The 20,807-nt window shown below is 43.4% G+C and overlaps 1 protein-coding gene across 2 annotated transcripts in view; it reads left to right on the plus strand.

Moving 5' to 3' along the window:
• CDHR2 (cadherin related family member 2) overlaps positions 1 to 20,807 on the plus strand; it is a 464,115-nt gene that overhangs the window by 263,926 nt on the left and 179,382 nt on the right. For both annotated transcript variants that reach the window (XM_086931759.1, XM_086931760.1), the window contains 3 exons: positions 2,825 to 2,923; positions 18,320 to 18,406; positions 19,431 to 19,556. In XM_086931759.1, coding sequence (XP_086787885.1) covers positions 2,825 to 2,923; positions 18,320 to 18,406; positions 19,431 to 19,556 — 312 coding nt within the window. The remainder of the gene's footprint in view (positions 1 to 2,824; positions 2,924 to 18,319; positions 18,407 to 19,430; positions 19,557 to 20,807) is intronic.

Below are 20,807 nucleotides of genomic sequence, written 5' to 3' on the forward strand. Positions count from 1 at the left end.
AGTTGTAGGTTATTTGGTGGGTGAGGTGAAGGCCTTGAACCTAACTGATTATGTAGTTCTTCTTGGAATGAATGCCCTTTGCTCGGACATGTACATATGAAAGTGGCCACTGACCCAGAGAAGCAAAATATGAATATCTGATCCGGCTCTATCACCAGCGGCAGGTAAAAAACATTTACCAAGGAGACAGCAGTCTGCTTCTGCAACAAAATACCTGTTTGGCTTACTACTGACATTTTAAAAGGATTCTTAAAGTTAATAAATTATGGCAAAATACATTTAATAATTTTAAATGTGGTTTGTGACTCTTATAAGCTCTTGAGTTCTTCAGAGTCAGGCATCAGTAGTTGTTGTTGAGTTTTTTCCCATTATGAATGCATGCCTGTAAGTACCAAAATGCTAAATAAAAGAAGGCATTAGCAAAGCCAATAGGTCTGGATTGCATTTTGAGCAATGAGTAAAACATTTAAAAAAACATTATAAAAAGTCAGTAGCTGGGAAAACTGCAAATCTGCATGTTCTCTTTATACAAAGCATCTATGGGGTAAGGAGTTTATTGTGTGATGATTCAGTGCACTTTTGAGAGACTCCCTCATAGATGGCAATATAAGTATTCACTAGGAGGCAGAATGACACACCAATCAGCCGTTACCTGAGAGTAATACTGCTTGGGTGGTGCCAAGCCCACATTATATATATTTTAAACAATTGGTAACAATATGTCTTGCAGGCAGCTGCACTGTCAAGCCATACCTAACTAGGACGGGAAGTAGGGGTAGACTCAGAAGTTACGAGAAGCCGAGGCTGGATGCAGCCGCGGCCCGTGCAGGTCAGAGCGTTGGGAGGTGGGGTCGGTGGGGTTGAATTTCGATGGACGATGATGAGGGAAAATGAATGCTTTATTTAATTATCCCTCATCGTCGTCCGTCGAAACCATCCCCCCCCCCAACACCCGGCCCCACCGCTCTTACATGCACGGGTTGCGGCTGGCTGGATGCCCTTCTGCATTCTGAATTGTATTTCCCTCAAGCAGTCACACACACTGTGAACATGGGCTGTGCAAAGGTGCCTATGAGAGGCCAGCATTTGTTTAAATAAATAGAACGGGTGATCTTCATCACAAAGGTATTATGCAAAACTCTACTTCCGAAACATGTTGACCTTTATAAATGCATATTACGAGAAATGTGAAACCAATAGGGAAGCAGTCCTACTTCTATGACAAAATATTGAGGTCAAAAATATTGCAATGCAAAAATATTGCGCTGGAAAAATCAAGGACAAAAATATCACATTTACATACTAACTATGTAAAGTACAAACAATATCGACCAACACATATGGTGGATAAAATATCGTCATTACATAGATATAATTTAAGAAATATTTAACATTCTATTGACGAATAGGAACTTAAAAAAATTATTACATTAAAAATATGTAAAATAAAGGAAATATTAAAAAAAAAATTAAAAACTTAACATACAAAAAATGTGTGACTAAAAGAAATTCAAACTTATAATAAATAGATACCAAAAGTATTATTCTAACAAGTAACATATTTAATATACAGATAATTCAATAACAATTACACAATAAAATATATATATTATACAAATTAATTATACAATATATTTATGAAACCATTATACTTAAAAATAAACAATACACTACTAAGAATGGCATTTGTCAAACAATGAAACTAAAAAAGAAATATGTAAAATAAGAATAAATATTTTATATACAAATTTATTTTTAAAAATGTATAATATACAAAAATAAATAATAATGAACGTAATTCTAATCAAAAACAAATTTTATTACAAATACTACTTTAAATAAAAATCCAACAAATATAAAAAATAATATGTACAACTTGGATGAAAGGGGGAAAATATTTACAATCCCACCTATTAGACACAGAAAATACACACAAAAAATGAAATATGGGAAATAAAAATATAAAATGCAAATGAAGATGTTCTTCAAAATTAAATAAAAAATGTTTTAAAAAACAACAATAAACATAATAATAATAGGGGCCATATCTAATATTCTGACTCCACCCTGAGCAACATTAAGGAAAGAGCTGGGCTTTCGAGGGGTCAGACTAACTATTCTTACTCCAACCCGAACAACAGTAGGGAAATTGTTGAGCTTTGGAGGGAATCACATTTACTATTCCCACTCCAAACTGAGTGACAGTAGGGAAAATGTTGAATTTTAGAGGAATGTTGCTCACTCTTCCCAATCCAAGCCGACCGGCTGTACAAAAAGTTCAGAACTTTAGAAAAATCACATTTACAATTCCCAGCCCTAAGTGACAGAAACAAAAATTAAAATTACATAAAATGATAACACTTAAACTAAAAGAACATTTAAACCCCCAAGCCGTATTTTATACAGCGATGTTTTAGCTACTCTAATATTATTAATTACATTCCCAAAAATAATATTCCTACCTGCTATATTATTTCCCAAGATGTTCTGAACATCACAGTAGTTTTGCAACAATATTAAAGACTAACATTTGTTTTAAACGATCGTATTCAGCCTCCAAAGCTTGTCATGCTTTCCAGACTGTGTGGTGTTCTCTGGGTTGAATTACTGTTTAGTCTGTCCCTGCCTGGAAGAACTACTCATGCCTGACAAAGGAAACTCAAATGCACTGTATTATACATATATCACGTACCACGCACGGTGCGCTTACTTTATTACGCTCGCCCTATTGGTGGTCACGCAAGAAGCTAATCAACCAATGAGATGTGGCGATTTGCTTTTCTCTCTAAGTACGTGTGCAACTTGTTTACTGCTCTTCTTATAGCCTCCTGGGTTTCCGATACCTGTTCCCATCGCTGTGCTGAACTGTAACGACAACGCTCCGATCTTCCACGACACCCCGTACACAGCGACCATCTTCGAGGTTTGTGCTCCCCCTGGCGGCTGGTCTGTTGGTTTAGCTTTGTGTCAACCAGATTGGGGATGTGGGATTTCACAGAAGCAAATCCCTGGAGGGAATTACCAATATGAAAATCCATAACATTCTCAAAGCCCTTCAAATCTATACGAGGCCTGAGTGAGGTGTATGTATGTTGCGTAAAAGTCCTCAAGAAAATCGGGAGTAGATAAAGAGTTAGGGGCATATGTATGAAACAAATTTTTAGTTGCAAACGCTGTGAATCCCCAAAAACAGCGTTTGCGACTAAAAATTTGCAAAACGAGATGTATGAGCAAAATCGCATCGCAATATTAAGGAATTGCAAATTTTGCGATTCCTTAATTTTGCACAAGCATTTAAGGAATCACAAATTGCGATTCCTAAAATGCTATGTAACAAGCACCCAAGTTGTGCGATTTCTCCTTAAGAAATCGCAAATTACCACCAACTTTAAGTTGGTGGTAATTTGCGATTTCTTTCAAAAAAGCACTTTTTGGCATTTTTCAAGGTGCCCTGTGGCGCACACATGAGGGCATGTATGTGCGCCATATGCGCACACATGTTCATTTCAGGGGTGCATCAGGGTGCCCTTATGACACCCTTCCACCCTTGAAATTATTCTCAATTTGCGATTCTCAAATTGCGAATCGCAAATTGAGAATGACTTCCTATTCATTCCTATGATCCTCTTGTCCCATAGGAATGAATGGGAAGGTATTCCTTAATTGCGATTTCGCAATTTGCTAATCGCAATCAAGGAATACTAAGAATTCGCAAAAAAAAATGAATTTTTAAATACATCCCGGTTTGCAATTCTCAAATAGCAATTCTCAAAAAATCTCTATTTGAGAATCGCAAAAACGGATTTTCATACATATGCCCCTTGATCCCATGTCACAAAATGTGTTAGCTGCTGGTTCCAGGCTTCAAACCCTTCCAATGAGCTAGCTCAGGCGGTTCAATGTCTCATACCCTGATCGGGTGTAAGCTGCCATTCACAGGCTCTAGCGCTTGTTAAATAGCTTGGAGGGTCTTTTTAACACATAGGTTCTTTTCCTTTTATGTTAGGCACGTCACATAATTCCAACCGAGCTCAAAAGAGCAGCAGAGCACTTTACAGAGGACACGTTGGTGGCACATTAATGGCCTCTCAAACAATGGGACAGTATTTTTGTTCGAAGGGCGCTCTGCTTAAAACTAGATTAGAAGATTTAGAATGTGATGAGGAAGCTGGGGGTATGTGTCAAATGTGAAGGGAGGCTGTATCCATTCACTTTTCCACCTACCGCACAGTTCCTCGCTCCAAGTAGATCCTGGAAGGGGTCTGGGTGCTGAGAGGCGGGCGAGCGGGAAAGCGGGAGGGTGAGCGGCGGGCACCACTGGGCACAAATAACAAAAGCAACAGGCAAAAAATAACAACAGCACAAGTCACAAAAATAACAGCCACTAATTACAATGGACAAAAGGCAAAGAATAACAGGCACAAAGTTTAAAGAGAGTAATGGCAGAGAATAATAATAGACATGAAGTTTAAAGTGCCAAAAGCCTAAGAATTTTAATGGAAAGAGGGGGAAAGCGAGCAGCAACTGAATCGCAGAACTTGGGCAGCGAGGGGTAGCTGGCACAGGGGCCTGCTCCTCTAAGAGCTTCTCTCAGTTATACAGAGGTAATTCCTTCCCATGATTGGGCAGAAACTTACTTAGAAATCATAGAGTGGCTATTTATGTTTGATATAATCTTGTAGGTGATTTATTGCTATCCTTTACAGAATTGACAACAAATATAGTAAATTGGAAAGTGTCTAATAGTTGCTGTGAGTTTCCATAGTAATTATTGCAGGATGTTGGTGGCTAGAGGCTGTGCCCAACAAAAGCAAATACTTTATCAAGGTGCTCACATTGGATAATAGGGCAGGTAAGATATGTTTCTGGAGCTTACAAGACAAGGAACTTTGGTCTTTGCATGTTCTCTGATTATTTCTTCCTAGTCCTGCAAAGAGAACTCTGGGTTTAAACGAAAATTCCAAGTTAGCTGGGAACCCATTTGCTCCTCTCGGCTTTAACTGTGTGAATAATTGGTTTCAGGTGTGCTATTTTGTGTATTTCAATAGAAGTGAACCTGGACCACGTGGCCACTCGAGATCGGGGAAACATGGCGGCAGCAAGCTGAGCTGCCGTGGTGCTCTGGCTCTGTGCTCCCAACTTTAATAGGAATGTTGTGTTTTTGAGGACTTGAAATTAGCACATCCTAATCTCGATTTGATCAGAAAGAAGTGGGGAAGACAGCCCGGTAATTGTTTTTCTCCCGGTCCGATCTAGTGTAGCGTTTGGTTCTTCCGAGGCCGAGGCTTACCGGCGCTTGTGGGCATTTTAGCATTTTCAGCAGCCTGTCATCTCGGCGTTTCGCCGTTTCGGCGTCTTGGCAGCCTGTACCTTCTATGTGTGTGGAGGAGTGTTTTCCCCTCCTCCCTTTTGGCTCGTGGGGGTCAGTTGGAGCGTGGCTGTTGACTGCGGGAGACGCTGCGGGCTCACCTTTGGTTCGGCCAGGTCTGCTGAGTTGGTCCCGGGCTGCCCTGGAGCTAAGGAGGGGGCGGCAGCTCCGGAGCCTTCTGCACGCTTCTCGCGGGGCGGGCAGCTGTGTTGGAAAAATTGGCTTGGGGAAAGCAGCGGAGATTGGTGTTGACTCGCAGTAGAGCTTGGAGGAACAGCAGGAAAGCCAAGGCGAGCCGGTTGGTAATCCAGTGGGTAAGGGCAGCTCCGAGAAAGTGGAAGGTGCTGTGGCTGTTAAAAACCCCTTAAAAGTTGTACCAGTACCAGCTTCAACAAAAAAAAAGGTAAAAGAGGTAAAAAAAAAAAGGGCACAGAGTTTAAAAGCGCTGATAATAACATCTGTGCTAGTGATTTCATCGCGAGTCCGGTACCATTTCCCAGCTTACTTTTTAAGCCTCTTCCATTAAAGTCAAGCGCATTTACTAGCCCGGATATTGGGGCAATAAAAGCAAAGAAGACCTCCTCATATCTGAGCACAGAAATTAAAACTAAGCGATCCAAAACCCAAACAATAAGGGGTCATACCTCAATTGTTGGCACTGGCTCCAAAATAACCCTATCTTTGCGCTCCTACTTTAAAGCTATCCCACAAATTTTGCACCTCTCTGAGGAGGGGGATATGGCACAGTCCGATGCTTCAGGGTGTCAAGAGTTAGATGCAGCTGGGGCGAACAGGGCTAGTGCAGGGGGTTTACCTTCTTCTTCTATCGTTGAAGTCGATGCTGAGACTCTTTTTACAGATGTAGCGAGAGGGCTGCCTCTTCAAGCAGTGGACAACATGGAGTCAGCTGATTTCTCTGATCCCATACCTCCGCACCTTATACTACCAGAAGGCATTTGTGCTCAATCGGAGGTTACGGTAATAGAGTCTCAACAAAATTTAGACTCCTCACAAGAACTATCCCAGCGGAAAGAAACAGATGACCACCTCATTGCATTCTATGTTTTTGGCTTTGTCAGCCGATATAAAGAATGGGTTTGAAGCCTCCAAAGCGAACCAATTAGAGATAAGGAACTATTGTGAATCTCTAGACAATAAAATCGATGGTTTATATGCCAGAACATCAGCGCTTGAAGAGACGGTCGCAGGATTATCTTTACATTTTGATCAGGCCAAATGTGATATCTTCAAGTTAAGGAAAGAAGATCTTTTAATGGCCAAGAGGCTAGAGACGCTGGAGAATAACTCTAGGCGAAGCAATCTCCGCATCTTGAATGTCCCAGAGGGAAGTGAGAGTTCCGATATTAAACAATATATTGTTTCTCTTCTAAAGGAATCATTTAGTTTGGAGGTGTCTACTGAAGACCTGTATAAGGACATCCAACGCGTGCATAGAGATCCTTTTAGGAAAAACCCTCAAAGAGAAAAGCCTCGAAAAATCTTGGTGAAATTTCATACCTACACTCTCAAAGAAAGTATTCTAAACCTAGCCCTAAAACAAAAGACTTTGGCAGGGAAAGGGTTCAATTTTCAAATTAGATCGGACCTATCTAGGGCTACCCTAGACAAGCAGTGGGAGCTTGGCAGGCGTCTTGAGGCATTTAGAGATGCAGGTGCCTCTGCCCAACTTAAGTTTCCTGCCACACTGAGAATTATGCATAACAACAAAATGTTTAATATCAGGTCTGTGCAAGAGGCGGATAGGTTATTACACATCATAGGATCAAAGGTAGGAGCTAGGGGTTCTCTGGGTTCTCTGGGCTGAGGCTGATGTAATTGCCGTTTTAGGATGTATTTGGGCTTTCCTTTTCCTTTCGGTCTCTCTGCTATTATAATACTCCTTCTTACTTGGGGGGCATTTGAATTAGATAAAAATGGAATGGAAGAAAAAAAAGGGGGGTAAGAGGTACTTAATGTAGAATTAGGAATAGCGGGAGAAAAAAAAAGAAGGGACAGAAGGGAAGAAATGGGAAAAAAAAAATTTAAAAGGGAGAAAACGGAAAAAAATTTAAGAAATAAGTACAATCTTCTTTGTTTGCAGTTGTCCTCACTTAAAATTTTTGGGGGAGTTGTTGGGGTGGGGAACTATCTTCTGGACTTGTTCCGGATAGATAGGGCAAGGGTTTCCTGTGGGGGGGGGGGGGGTTGGGTTGGGTACAGGGGGGAGGGGTGCTGGGGGGGAGTAACAAGAAAAACCTAATTTTCTGCTTACAAAATGGTCATTTTGGTCCAGATTTACAAATGGTGGCAAAGATGTCTTACGACTAGGTCTGAGAGTTGAGCACCCGGCTAATGGGTTTGTGTTGGGGGTGGTTCAGTCTGTCTTCAATAAATAGTGTAAAGATCATCTCTTGGAACGTGAATGGCCTCCGCACCAGACCTAGGGCAGATAAGATCATGCAATATTTACGAGATTCTGATGCAGGGGTCATCATTCTCCAGGAGACACATCTAACGGAGGCTGAAATACTATTATTGGTGAAGAAAAATGGATGGATTGATCTCTCCATTTCAACTATGCAATCAACTAACCCCAGAGGCGTAACAATCTTTTTTAAAAGACCTCTCAAGGTAAACTTAATATCGAAAATTGTGGACCCTAGTGGCAGATGGATCATCGCAACAGTAATAGTTGCTGGAGTACAAACTACGATTCTAGGCTACTATGGCCCTAACATAGACGATCCCTCTGTCTTAAAAACTATATTGTCACATCTTTTGTCCTTCCCGGAACCAGTAATCCTGGCTGGGGACTTCAATATAGTTTTGGATTCGGTTCTAGACAAGCCTCCAAACAGCCGACCCCTTGCCCTCTCTAAAACCCGAGAGTTTCTTCTTAGAGCTATGAAACAATATGGCTTAGTGGATGTTTGGAGGGATAAGGTCGGAAAGACACAGGGGGTTTCGTACCGAAACCATAAATACCATCACCAGTCAAGGATAGATTTTATTCTAGTTAATCATAGGCTGGTAGCATGTGTAAAAGCTATCCGCTATCTTCCATCCCATCTATCAGACCACTCCGCAGTATTTATAGATCTTGAGGGGTTCCCAATGGTCTCTAGAGCTTGGTCTTTTGATCGTTCGTTTTTATCAACAGCAGAGGATATATCTTTTTTAAATGTGGAATACCAACATTTCTTGCAGCGTAATGTGAGATCAGCCACTTTGGGGATCGTATGGGATTCCTATAAGGCCTTTTTACGCGGAAATATTACTTGTAAAGTTTATTTCCATAAGAAGAGGTATAGAGAAGAAATAGCTAGCTTAGAGGCTGATATATTGAAAACCCAAATTGAGATTGACCAAGCTCCTCCAGGTATACCAACACAAATACTTAGTAATAATCTTGTAACCTTAAAAGGCCAAATGGGATCAGTGCTTAATCAACGTCTGCAAGAGAAATGGGATGCTAGCAAGTTGGCTCATTTTGAGTTTGGGGAGGGAGCTGGAAAACTTTTGGCCTGGAAAGCAAAGACGGACTTGTGCCGTAATAACATCAACTCAGTGGTCCATGAGAATATATCTTATACATCAGATTCTGATATTAGGAGAATCTTTAGAGATTTCTTCCAGGCAATCTATCAGGAAGATAAAATCCTGGACAAAGAAAAAATGGAGAGTTGGTTAAGAAAGATAACCCTTCCAAAACTATCTGAGGAGCAACTGGCTTCCCTGGATAAAAACATCACAGATGAGGAGGTTAGAGCTGCTATTCTACACGGCAAGAAGGGGAAAGCAGCCGGTCCAGACGGTCTACCAATTGAAATTTATAGGGCCCTGGAACAGGTAACTGTCCGCTTTCTTACAATGTTATTTAACCAGATATTGCAGGATGAAATATCTCCCCCTGTGTCTTGGGATAGTGCTTCCATTACACTAATCTTAAAACCAGGGAAGTCTACAACCTCCTGCGGGTCTTATAGGCCTATATCCATTCTGAACGTGGATTATAAGATCTTTTCCACAGTTCTAGCAAAGAGACTTAGTATAGTGGCACCAGACATCTTACATCGGGACCAGAAAGGATTTGTGAAAGATCGGCAACTGTATGAACTGACCTATGACTTGGTAGGAGCCATAGATATGGAGACAATACATTCTCTTCCATTGGCAGTTCTGACGCTGTATGCTACCAAGGCCTTCCACAGGGTGAATTGGTCATATCTGTCGGGGGTCTTGGCTAAGTTCAATATTGGAGACAGCTTTTGCCGAGCCATTAGTCTTCTTTACTCGAATCCATCAGCCAGGGTGTTAGTGAATGGTGAACTAGCTGACCCCGTCCCCATCACAAGGGGAACACGCCAGGGCTGCCCTCTTTCCCCCCTTTTGTCTGACCTCTATATAGAGCCCTTTGCCCAGTTGTTGAGGGGTGAGGAATCTATTAAACCATTTGTTTTTGAGGGGTGGAAAAGGAAAATAGCACTCTATGCTGACGATATTTTGATATTCTCCACAGATATACGCTCAGCTTTTCCAGCAGTCATTAAACTGGCCTTAGAGTTCGGGGAAGTATCTGGTTACGAAGTTAATGCCTCAAAGACCAAGGTAATGGTCTGGAATGATGGAGATTGCGAGATGGGGTTTCAACTCTCATCTAGTCTGAGATATTTGGGCCTAAACATTATTAAAGATATTAACAAACTAGCTACAATCAATTTTTCAGTCGTTGCTAGGGAATGCCGTTTACTCATGCAGTCTTGGACGTATCTTCCACTATCTTTGCTGGGTCGGGTTAATTTGGTTAAAATGACTATTTTGCCGAAGGTATCTTTTTTTTTTAATACCATTCCTCTTTTTTTGATTCTGTAGGTATTTCTAAGTTACAGGGAGATATAACGTCTTTCATTTGGGCAAACCATATCCCAAGGATTGCCTGGAAAAAGCTTCGGCGCAGGAGGGAAAAGGGGGGTTAGCAGCCCCTGATTTGCAAACATATGCGTGGGTGTTCCAACTGAGCTATGCTCGAATGTTATTAAAGATGCCGACAGGTCAAGGGGTTGGCTATATGTTTTCAGCCATGCTTAGGGGGGAAGCAGCAGCACAGTCAGGTTTTCTATTTAAGTTCGGAGACCCAAAGTTCTTTAAAAAAATCAAATTGAAGGTTCTACAGTGGATGGCAAGAATATGGTGCAAGGTGAGGAATCTGACAAAACTGGGATATTTTTCTAGTAGAACCCCATTATGGGGTTCCCCGGGGAACCCTGGCTGGCTGGAAGATAGTTTAGCTGCACTCTTCGAGATGGTGGGCTTGAGACATGGGGACACATCTTTGTTGAGGGTAATTTATTACCTTGGGAAACCCTAAAAGATAAAACAGGATATAATCTCTCTAAATTTAAATACATAGCCAGTTGGGCACAGTCCCATTCTATGCAGGCTTTAGGTCGAAGGGGATCTCCAATTGGGGGTGGCAACCAACTGGAAACTTTACTTTTGGACAAACCACCAGGCAAAAAAGAAATATCGCTGTGGTACAATCTGATACTAGAGGAGTCTGAAGGGGAATTCCAACTACCCTAGCTGTTGTGGGGCTCCTCTTTAGCCTGTGGCAATATGGTAGATTTATGGTCCTTCTCATTCGGGGTCTTATGGGATATTGTGAAACCTGCATGGTTGCGCAGGAATCATCTGTACACGCTTCACAGAGCATACTATTCTCCAAATAGGTTGGCAAAATTTGTTCAAGGTTCCTCTGTGGCATGTGCTAGGTGCAGCTTAGTAAATGCCAATGATGCCCGTATGTTCTTTGAATGCCCCTCTATCAGTGCTTTCTGGGACGCCATTAGTAAAGTACTTACATCATCTCTGGGCCAGCAAATCTCGATCGATCTTCCTCTAGCAATTATGGGAGTAATGGATGAAGTGCAGAGTCCTGCGAAAAATCTACTCTTTTACTCAATTTTATTGGCTAGGAGAGAAATCTGCAAAAAGTGGAAAGATCACCATCCACCTACATTCTCAGATTGGAGAGCGTCAGTTCTACAAGTATCCAAACTTGACTTGGTCAGAACCGGGAACCGGAATAAAAGGGCTTTTTGGCACATGCTTAAATGGAATTACCTAATCAGGGTTTTTTTTTCTTTTTTTTTCCCCGGTCCAATGATTAAGCTGCTGTGGTTTTCACCCTCAGTACGTGCTTGGCTCAGGGTCGGCTCCCTAGCTACGATGGCAGCACTTTCCACGTTTTTATTGGATTCAATGTATGGGTCCTGAATGGCTGAAGGGTGTTGGTACAGGAAGATCGCGTAAGCTCTACCAGTGGTATACTGAGGCAGTATCTGAGTCCATTGGTACCTGTCATCTTTGAAACCATGGTGGAAAATGAGGACAAAAAAAAAAGAAGTGAACCTGGACCAAAACTCTTAGAATACATTTCATTCAATGAAGGCACAGGTTTGAAAAATGGGGTATCTGGTAAACTGGTGGATCCATTAACTCTAGACAAGGCACCCTCTGCTCTTTATTCCCCACAGCTGGTGGGGCTCTTTGACAACAAGGCCAGTATAGGTGCAGCTGTAAGGAACTGAGGAGTGAGGCCATGAACGGGGCCAGGAGCAGTCACTGAGACTCAGAGCGACTACCAGCCCATATGCGTAGAGGTGCTAGCCTTTGACACAGTTGTAATGACCTCCGGCGGGGTAGCGGTTCAGTCTACCCACGCCCGGAGGTGACGCACTAGTGCTGGCACGGACATAAAATAAAGAGGCGTGGCCCAGCTCAGAGATCCGCGACCATGCAGTGAAACTAAACACATGAGTTGAGTCCTAATTACAGCTGCCGCAGCGCGCACTGATTACCCGCGCCACGGCACCCATTACCTCTCTTGATCAGCTGGCCTGAGCCATAAGATAAGGCCCTGCAGCCACACTGTGAGCCAGCCTGCGGCCTATCATCAAGGCCCTGCAGCCAGGTGAGGAGCCAGCCAGACAATGCAAGCCTGCTGCCACTTTTTGCAGGCTTGCAGCCACAGATAAGACCAGCCTGCTGCCACCAGTGACGGTCCTGCAGCCATCGTGGGTACCTGTGGGTGGGGCAAGTGGTCTACCCTCGGCCCCCCTCAGCCCACCTCAGCCTGAGTCCACACATGTGGTTGACCCCAGCACCCCTGTTGGAGGTCAGAGTAGAAGACAAGCTAAGTGCCCACGACATGCGGCGACAAGGCCTAACTGCGCCACAGTCAATCTCGGCCAGGAGGCTACCACCCCAGCCCAAAAGAAAGGCAGTGCAAGTGCTGCGAGGTGTGACCACAACTGAGTCAGAATGGCATTGATCCCTGCCATAGAGCCCTTCATCGTGGACGGTGCCCCCTCCTCCCTTGCCCCTCGATGGAGAGACTGGACTGATCCTCTCCAAATCTATTTTGAAGGGGCAGGTATAGCTCGCGACAGGCGCAGGGCACTGCTCCTCCACCTAGGGGGCAAGGACATACACAGCATCTACAAAACGCTGGCGGAGGCTACCCCCAGAATGTGACGCTGCTCAAAGCTCTTAATGCGCACTTTGAGCCGATGGCGAACAGAGACTATGAAAGATTCATTTTTCGCCAGGCCAAACAGGAAGCAGAAGAGTCCTTGGACACTTTCCATGGGCGTTTGAAGGAACTTGTTAGCGCGTGCGGTTTCCAGGACAAACAAGAGGAGATCAGGGGCCAGATAATACAAGGGTGCTACTCATCTAAGCTCAGAGAGAACATCCTCCAGGAGTCTGGCAAATCCTTGGCTGACATCCTCACCTTGGGACTGTCAAAAGAACTATTGAAGGCCAGAGCATCCCACATGGAGGCCACCCTCCACCGCCTCATCAACACGGAACATATCGTTCTTCAAAAAGGTTCATGCTGGAACTCCCAACCTTTCAGGACCGGATAGTACGGAAGCTGGTCCAAGTTAACGGAGAGTGGTGGAGGAGATAGAAAATGACCAAGGAACTATCCCCATGGATGATCCGGACAGGTCTGACCAAGGAACACCATCACCGCTCAGAACTCCAGACAGAGGACTGTCCGACTCACCTGTGAGAACCCCGGAGGGCCGGGTCTTGTAGGAAGTGGCCCCATCCCGATAATCCTCACGGGGAAAGCATTCCAGATACGGCCTGAGGAGCATTCCGGCTCCCTCTTCCCGTCTGGTGGAATTCATGGTGTGAAAAACCAAAGACTCGCAGCGGACTGTGACCTGTGACTAGGTATGAGCTGAGAGCAGACGGCCCGCCTGGAACTGGTAACAGATCAATATGTTGATGTTTTGTTTATTGTTTAATAAAGGTTGGAAGGAAAGTAATGTCCTCCGGCGGGGTAGTGGTTCAGTCTACCCACGCCTGGAGATGACGCATGACACCATGCGCGTATATATATTAAAGAGGCTGACCCGGCTCGGAGAGTCGCGACCACGCAGTGAAACTAAACGCACAAGTTGAGTGCTAATTACAGCCACCACTGATTAACCGCACAACTGCACCCTTAACAACAGTCATGTTAAGCTGACTGGGGAAAGCGGAAGCAGCTGTACACCTTTGTAGCTAGCTACCAAAGGCATAACCACGGCAACAATCAATCAATCAAGGTTTGTGGCACGCACTACTCACCTGTGAGGGTCTCAAGGTGTTGGGGGAGGGGGTGTGCACCGCTCCGTTGAGGTCATTCGAAGAGTCAAGTCTTGAGGTCCTTTCCGAACTGGTGCAGTGTCGGGCTTTGTCGGATGTGAAGGGGGAATTCCTTCCAGGTCTTGGATGTGAGGTAGGAGAAGGATTTATCACTTGCTCTATACACACAGTATACACGAATGTCAGAATACACAACTCTTTCTCTGTTCATCAGCTGCTTTGAAAGTCAAAGCCTTCTCATCTACTTGCCACATTTAAAAAAAAGCAGAGGGATGCGTATGCACATGAGAGCACTGTGAAAAACAAAGAATATCTTTGCTGTCCAGAACTGTTAGGGGTTCATGCCGCATAACTATTTTACTGGCACACGCCTCACGAAAACCGTCTGTTGGGGAAATTGCTTCTAAGAGTTCTGCGAGAGTCCTGAGTGAAAGGGAAATACATTGCCAGGCCCCTGACAGTCCTCCAAAAATAAACTGTTTTGGTATTGTGTTTTTTCATCTTTCACCTGCAGAGTAACTCTAATTCCAGTCCGTAGATGAAAGAAAAAGAGGGGACATTGTTTTCTGTTTTGCTTTCCGAGCGAAACATTCACCCACCCCTTCTCATGAGATATTTTAGGTGTGGGCTATGATAGCTTGGTTTTGGTATGGCCATGTAGTCCTTTCAATCAAACTGGAATGGTGTGGGGGCAGACAATAGTATCTAGGTTGCAATTATGGCGTCCAGAAGGATGAGATGATCTAAGCCATATCTAAGGATTTTAAGCTGGTGGAGGATTTCACTTTCATTACTTTTTTGCTTGTGATTCCAAGGAAGCTCCCAGTAAGATAGCCACCAGCATTGAGGTGATGAATTCAAGGACCTAGTCAGCAAAATCTGCTGTATGTATTCTGGTCGGTATATTAGTAAGAGGCCAGTAGTTCTGGAACAAATGGGGGGGAACTGGCAGGTAAATACAAAAGTGAAGGTGAGCGCCAGTGATTTTTAGGTGGGGAGCATGGCTAGGGGCATTTGTGTATGCTAGTCACCTTGCCTCCTGTTTTATATAGGTATTAGGAAGATGTAGGACATCAGTATTTGGATTAAGTTTGTCTACCATGAGATTGGAGGAAGAAGAGCAGTAGGTTTATCTAATAACTAGGACATCAACTAATGGTACTTGAGGAGGAAAGTGATACCTGCTGTGTATATTGTAGTAAATCTGCCATTAATGAACATTAGGTAGATGCTGCATTGTGCGGTAGATGCTTGGGCAGGGAAGTGGGGGAGCAGTGCTATTGGTTGATAGAGCAGAGGCACCTTGGAGAGTAGAGGACAGAGATTGAGGTTGTAATGAAGGGTTTTAGGTACAGGATTATAAATTACTGAGCATCAATGTGCCTGAGTCGAGGGTCCTGAAACTAGCCTTTGGCAAGATCCAAGCAGAAAATGTTCACAGATGTTGACCTGCCCTCTTTTTGCCCTAAATTACGAAGCAGGGTGGGTTGTCAACAATGCCTTTCTCAAGAGGTGATGAGGAGGGTTTTCAGGTTCCCCTGCAGGCACACCAAAGGACCTCATAGATAAAGACTGAGCCTGACACACTCTGTCCAAGGGAATGATTACAAGTCAGGCTTAGAAATATCCATCCTCAGATTGGATACCTTGCCACCTGATCACAAGTGGCCCAGTGTTCATGCAGTAATGGTCTAGGGGACAGGAAAACCAGGCCCATAGGATGGAGGAGTATGCAATAATGCCCAGCCCAGCTAGATTTGGGACCCCTCCCAAGCCTGTACCTCTGTCCCATGGCCTTAATTGACCACCCTCTTCCATTTACCAACTGCTTGTAGTAGGTGGCAAATAGGAGCAGAATAATCTCCAGATTTGGAGATAACCATATGGATTTTAACCTGGTAATTGCAGATATGGATGGTTATTCTCAGTTCCAGAGACAAAACCTCATAATATGTGGATTTAGATGCAGAGAGAGATACTGGTCAAAATCATAATCTATCTTCTGTATAGTGCATCAGAAATTCTGTGCACTCATAGTTGGGAACCAAATGGAAGAATACAGGAGATAATAGGCCCACAATTGTGTGCCATTAGCAAAGATATTTTAGCAATTTTTGGACCCGCAGGTGGTTGAGGGAGGTGGAATCTGATTTGAGGTTAGAGTTTAACTCACACATTTTTTTTGCTGTCCAGAGCGCATAATCACAATTGCTTATAGCAAGAATGTTGATTAGGCAGTGATGGATCATGTTCATACTGACAAGGTGAGATTGAATGACAGTACTTGTGCTGGGTATGAAGTTTATTGAAGGTATTGAAAAGTAGACGTTATTGAAGTGTTTAAAGTTACATCAATGGACTAACAAAAGGACTGTGGGTGGTTGATTTTGAGAGAGGGTCAGATAAATCATGAGGCAGTAGTGTAAGCAGTCACAAAGTATATTTCAGGCCAGATTAAAAGTTTGACGGACATAGCCCATTCTCTCAGAGTGGGGGAGTATATTAGGTCTGCCATCCTTACAGATTACCATCTGCCAAACTTAGAGCACTCTACCTTGACAGGAACCTCAGTTATGGTGGTTCCTGTCAAGGTACAAAAAGTTTGCTGTGTGGCTGCCATTTGTTTTGACTGCCTTCCACCAAACCTTCACAACGTTTTTGCTTTTGTAAAGCTAACTCCCAAAGTGGGAAGGAAAAGAAAATACTTCTACACCCAGGGATTTGTTTCCCTAGATGGGAGCAGAGGTTATTATTTTTTTTTGTTTCCCTCACTGTCAGAGTTAGGCAGAAAAAAGGGCATCACAGCGTCCACCCTAGATAGAGTGGGCAGTGTAATCTCCATCCTCCGATGAGCCTTATTCCCTCGGAGGATGTTTTCTGTAGATGGAGCCATTAGGTGCTATGTAAACAGAAATCTGGTGGTCAACCCAACCAAGGCAGATTTACTGTTATTTGCCAAGTACAAACCTGGCTCAATGACATGAACCTTGATGGCTTCAAACCCCAAATTTCACTAAATGCCAAGTTATGTGGATTTAATCTGGTCACCAACCTCACCATCAAGGAACACATGGTCAAAAAATCAAAGATGGCCTCTCAGTTCTAAAGAAAGTGAAATGGTTTCTTCCAGAAAATGACTACAGAATTGCTGCTCAAGCTCTTGTACTCTTGCATCTAGGTGGTGAAAATGCCTCACTCCATTGCTTCTCAGACTCCACACTGGCACCCCTTAGGGGCATCCTAGATGCAGCAGCCGTCTCATCCAGACCCAGAAGTATTTGATCACATCACCCCCATCTTGATGGAACTCCATAAGCTCCCTTTGCCAGCCCACACCATCTTCAGAACCAGCTGCATCATTTACAAAGCTGTCACAACCATCACCCCTGCTTACCGTGCAGAAAAGCTCATCATCTCTGGTGGGTATCAAAACACCTGTAGCAAGGACACCATCAGACTGAAGACTAGGAAGTGTAAAATGAAAGAACAAGACTGCAGGCTTTTTCCATCTATGCATCGAAGATATGGAACAACATCCCGTGTGCATCAGGGCTACCCTAACACTGCTTCAATATAGGAAAGAGATGAAAACAAACCTCTTCAACACCTAGGCTGCGGTGCGAATTCTGCCGCGGTGCTGAACATTCCATTTGCGGGCGTAGCTCGGACGGCCCCCGGCCATCGTGCGCACACGCCCACCGTGACTCATGACAGCCGGGGGCCGTCATGAGCACGGAAGGGGTTAAAAACAATAATGCATTAATCATCCACCACCCAACTTCATCTTGTATTACTCATTGACGTTAAGCTTGTCCTTGATCGTGTAAAGTGCTCTGCTACTTTTTGGCTTAGTTTATGCCATAGAAATACATACATACATACATGAAAAAATTAGGGAACTGAATCTTATAACGTTTTAGAATTTTATAATTTCATAACCAATGAAAACACTCAGAACTAATGTATCCTACTTAATGCAACTACTAATTTCACAAGTGCAGATGGTGCATTTGTCCCGTCCAAGCCCTACTTGGATGAGGCAACTTCTCAAGGCAGACAGGGTCTAAGGATGGGTATCTCTCTTGAGCTTTACAGGCCTCTATAGAACACCCTGCACTCTTACTCAAATACAACTCTGAGCACTTAGAAAGCAGATTATTTATTGGTAGACTGGACACAGGTGGGATGGGTGGCCTACTTGTGTCTTCATTTTAGTGTAGAGGGGGGTCACATGTCCATATTGCTTGTCGCTCTCCGTGTCATTCTTATTGTGCTTTCCTATTCCAGAACCAGAAAACTGGGACCGTCATTTTTACTGTCAGTGCTTCAGATGCTGATGACAAGTTTCTTCCTGTGACATACGCCATCTATGAGGTGAGTGCATTCTATTTGGATGCTCTTTTAAGGGCTTCCAGAGAGAGGAGATCCAGATAAGCAAGGGTACTCTGTTATCAACATAATGGTCTGCCTGCCCAATTTAAATACGGATGGAACTTTTGTATAACAATGGCAGAGACTGCTCGGTCTCTGCTGTGGTTACACCCCTCGGACAGCTTCACGGGGGTCGCCCTGTATGCCCACCTAATCAATTTAGATGGGCAGACATAGAGGTCAGTCTTCATTGTTTGTCACCGACAGGAAAACCCTGGCAATAGGGGGACGTGTTTTTAATTTTATTTTCAAAAACAAAATCCCACTTTGTGGTTTTGTATTTTAAAAATAAAATAAAGATGAAAGTTTGATGTATGGCTATGTCATACAAACTGGGCTGTCTGTGAAGCTATTAATGCATTTCCAAGAACCGCTGTCATGGTGGTTTCTAAAAATGCTAGCTATGTCTGCTAACATGATGGACACATCTGAAAATGGCTGGTGGAATACCCTCAGCTTGGCAGTCTTAAAGTACTTCGCCATGCCAATGGATAATACTCTGTTCGCCATGATGAGAGGGTCTGGAAGGTCTGCATAGAAAGTGGGAGATTCCACAACACATGAGAACTCTGCACAAGTGAAACATCTGAGCAGATCTGTCACATGCTAGGCTTGGCTGATGTGACAACCCGGCTTCCGCCTATCCAAACGTTCTCAGGCACCAGGTTCCTAATTTTCCTATAGGCCTTGCCACCTCTGCCCAACAGATTAATCAAACTTGGTGCTACATGCATGACCACTAAACATCTCTGGTTCTTTACTTCTTGTTACTTCTTCAGGCCACTACTAGTTTACAAATTCTTTCCAGGGCTCCCTTAGTCCTCTGGGTGTCATTGGTACTGGGGTGTCTTAGAATCTTGGGTACTCTGCCTTAGCTTCTTGGGTACTCTGCTCACCTTGGCTATGTTTGATTTTGGTTCCTAGATTTTGAAGTAATTATCTTTATTCTTTCCTTGCCCCTTTTCAGGTCATTCCAAACAACGTGGAGAATCGCCACCTGTTCTACATCCTGGCCAATGGTAGTGTGATCTTGAACGGTACATTGGATTACAACAGCAAAAGCATCTTCTACCAGCTGAAGATTAGAGCTACGGTAAGGCTCATCCTAGACCTAGATGTTAGAGGCAACCATGGCCTTCCTATTCTACCACTGAGTAAAACAACAGGGTCCATGAGGCCTTTTGTGAATGTTGTGTTACTCTTGGAGTAGGTTACCAACAGGCTTTAGGCCATTGTGATACAAAGAACAACTGGGTGAAATTGAGAGATCCTTTGTGGGACATGGAAGTGATGCATCCTTATCCCCGTGGACTGGGGAGATGGAGGGCATGTTGCCTCATTACTATAGATATGTCTTACATCAAGTGGCCCAGGGGGCAATACCATATATACAACTTGCTTCTAGTTGCATAGGAATAGATGAGACACACAAGAAGGACCAGTTGGATGAATGCTGTAATAACAATCAAGATAAATACTGGGCAACAAACATGTATAAGGAATAAGCATTTTATACCAATGTGTTTAACTGGCATCCAAGAAATGAACAGTGCTCTCAAATATTGTTGACATGGAAATTCCCAGGCCACCAGTCAGATGCTTTTCTTTTGAAGTAAGCTAGTTAAAAGGTTACACAACAAGAATACTAAAATGACTACATTCATATTAAATTTCTCTTTATTATGTATTTGCTTCCATTTTCCCCAAAACACATTCTGCACAAAGCTATATACCTGCATTCACAAGGTTGTCTCTCCGTCAAAGGTATCTTAAGCAATATCACGTTCACATTTTCAAAATCATGATGCTTATCTCCATATATAGCATCAATAGTTCATCAAAGTTTGCTGTCCTGTGTCAATATTGTCTCCACAGTGTTTTAAGTTAAACGAGAATGAAAACCCCACTGTCCTCACCAAATGTCAAACTTTTGGGAAAAAATATCTCCAGGACAAAACATGGCCTCTTTCTTTGTGTTAAAATTATTTTAATGAACTCACAAATGCCAATGAAAACAAAGCTGGATATAAGCAGCAAAAGTATTGTAAAGTGAAATAGTTGTCATGTGTGATACATGTGAATCCGAGAATAGGGAGGGGGGAGACAACCAGTTTAACGAAGGCACGGAGGGTGGCTTAGAGGGTCAATTTTCCCCTAGGAAGGGAGACCAAATAAGGAAGAGCTCACCAGCCCTATCCATCGGGTTATAGATCACCTTCTCATAGGAGGCAATCCTGAACATGGCAGCAAGCCATTCTCAATGGGTCCGAGACCTGTGGAGAGTGCCAATGATGGAGTATGCAGATTTTGGCCATTGTGAGAGCGGTGGTTGGAAGGCGGCGAG

Source organism: Lissotriton vulgaris, chromosome 7 (assembly GCF_964263255.1).
Source record: "Lissotriton vulgaris chromosome 7, aLisVul1.2, whole genome shotgun sequence".
NCBI classification, from domain to species: Eukaryota; Metazoa; Chordata; class Amphibia; order Caudata; family Salamandridae; genus Lissotriton; species Lissotriton vulgaris.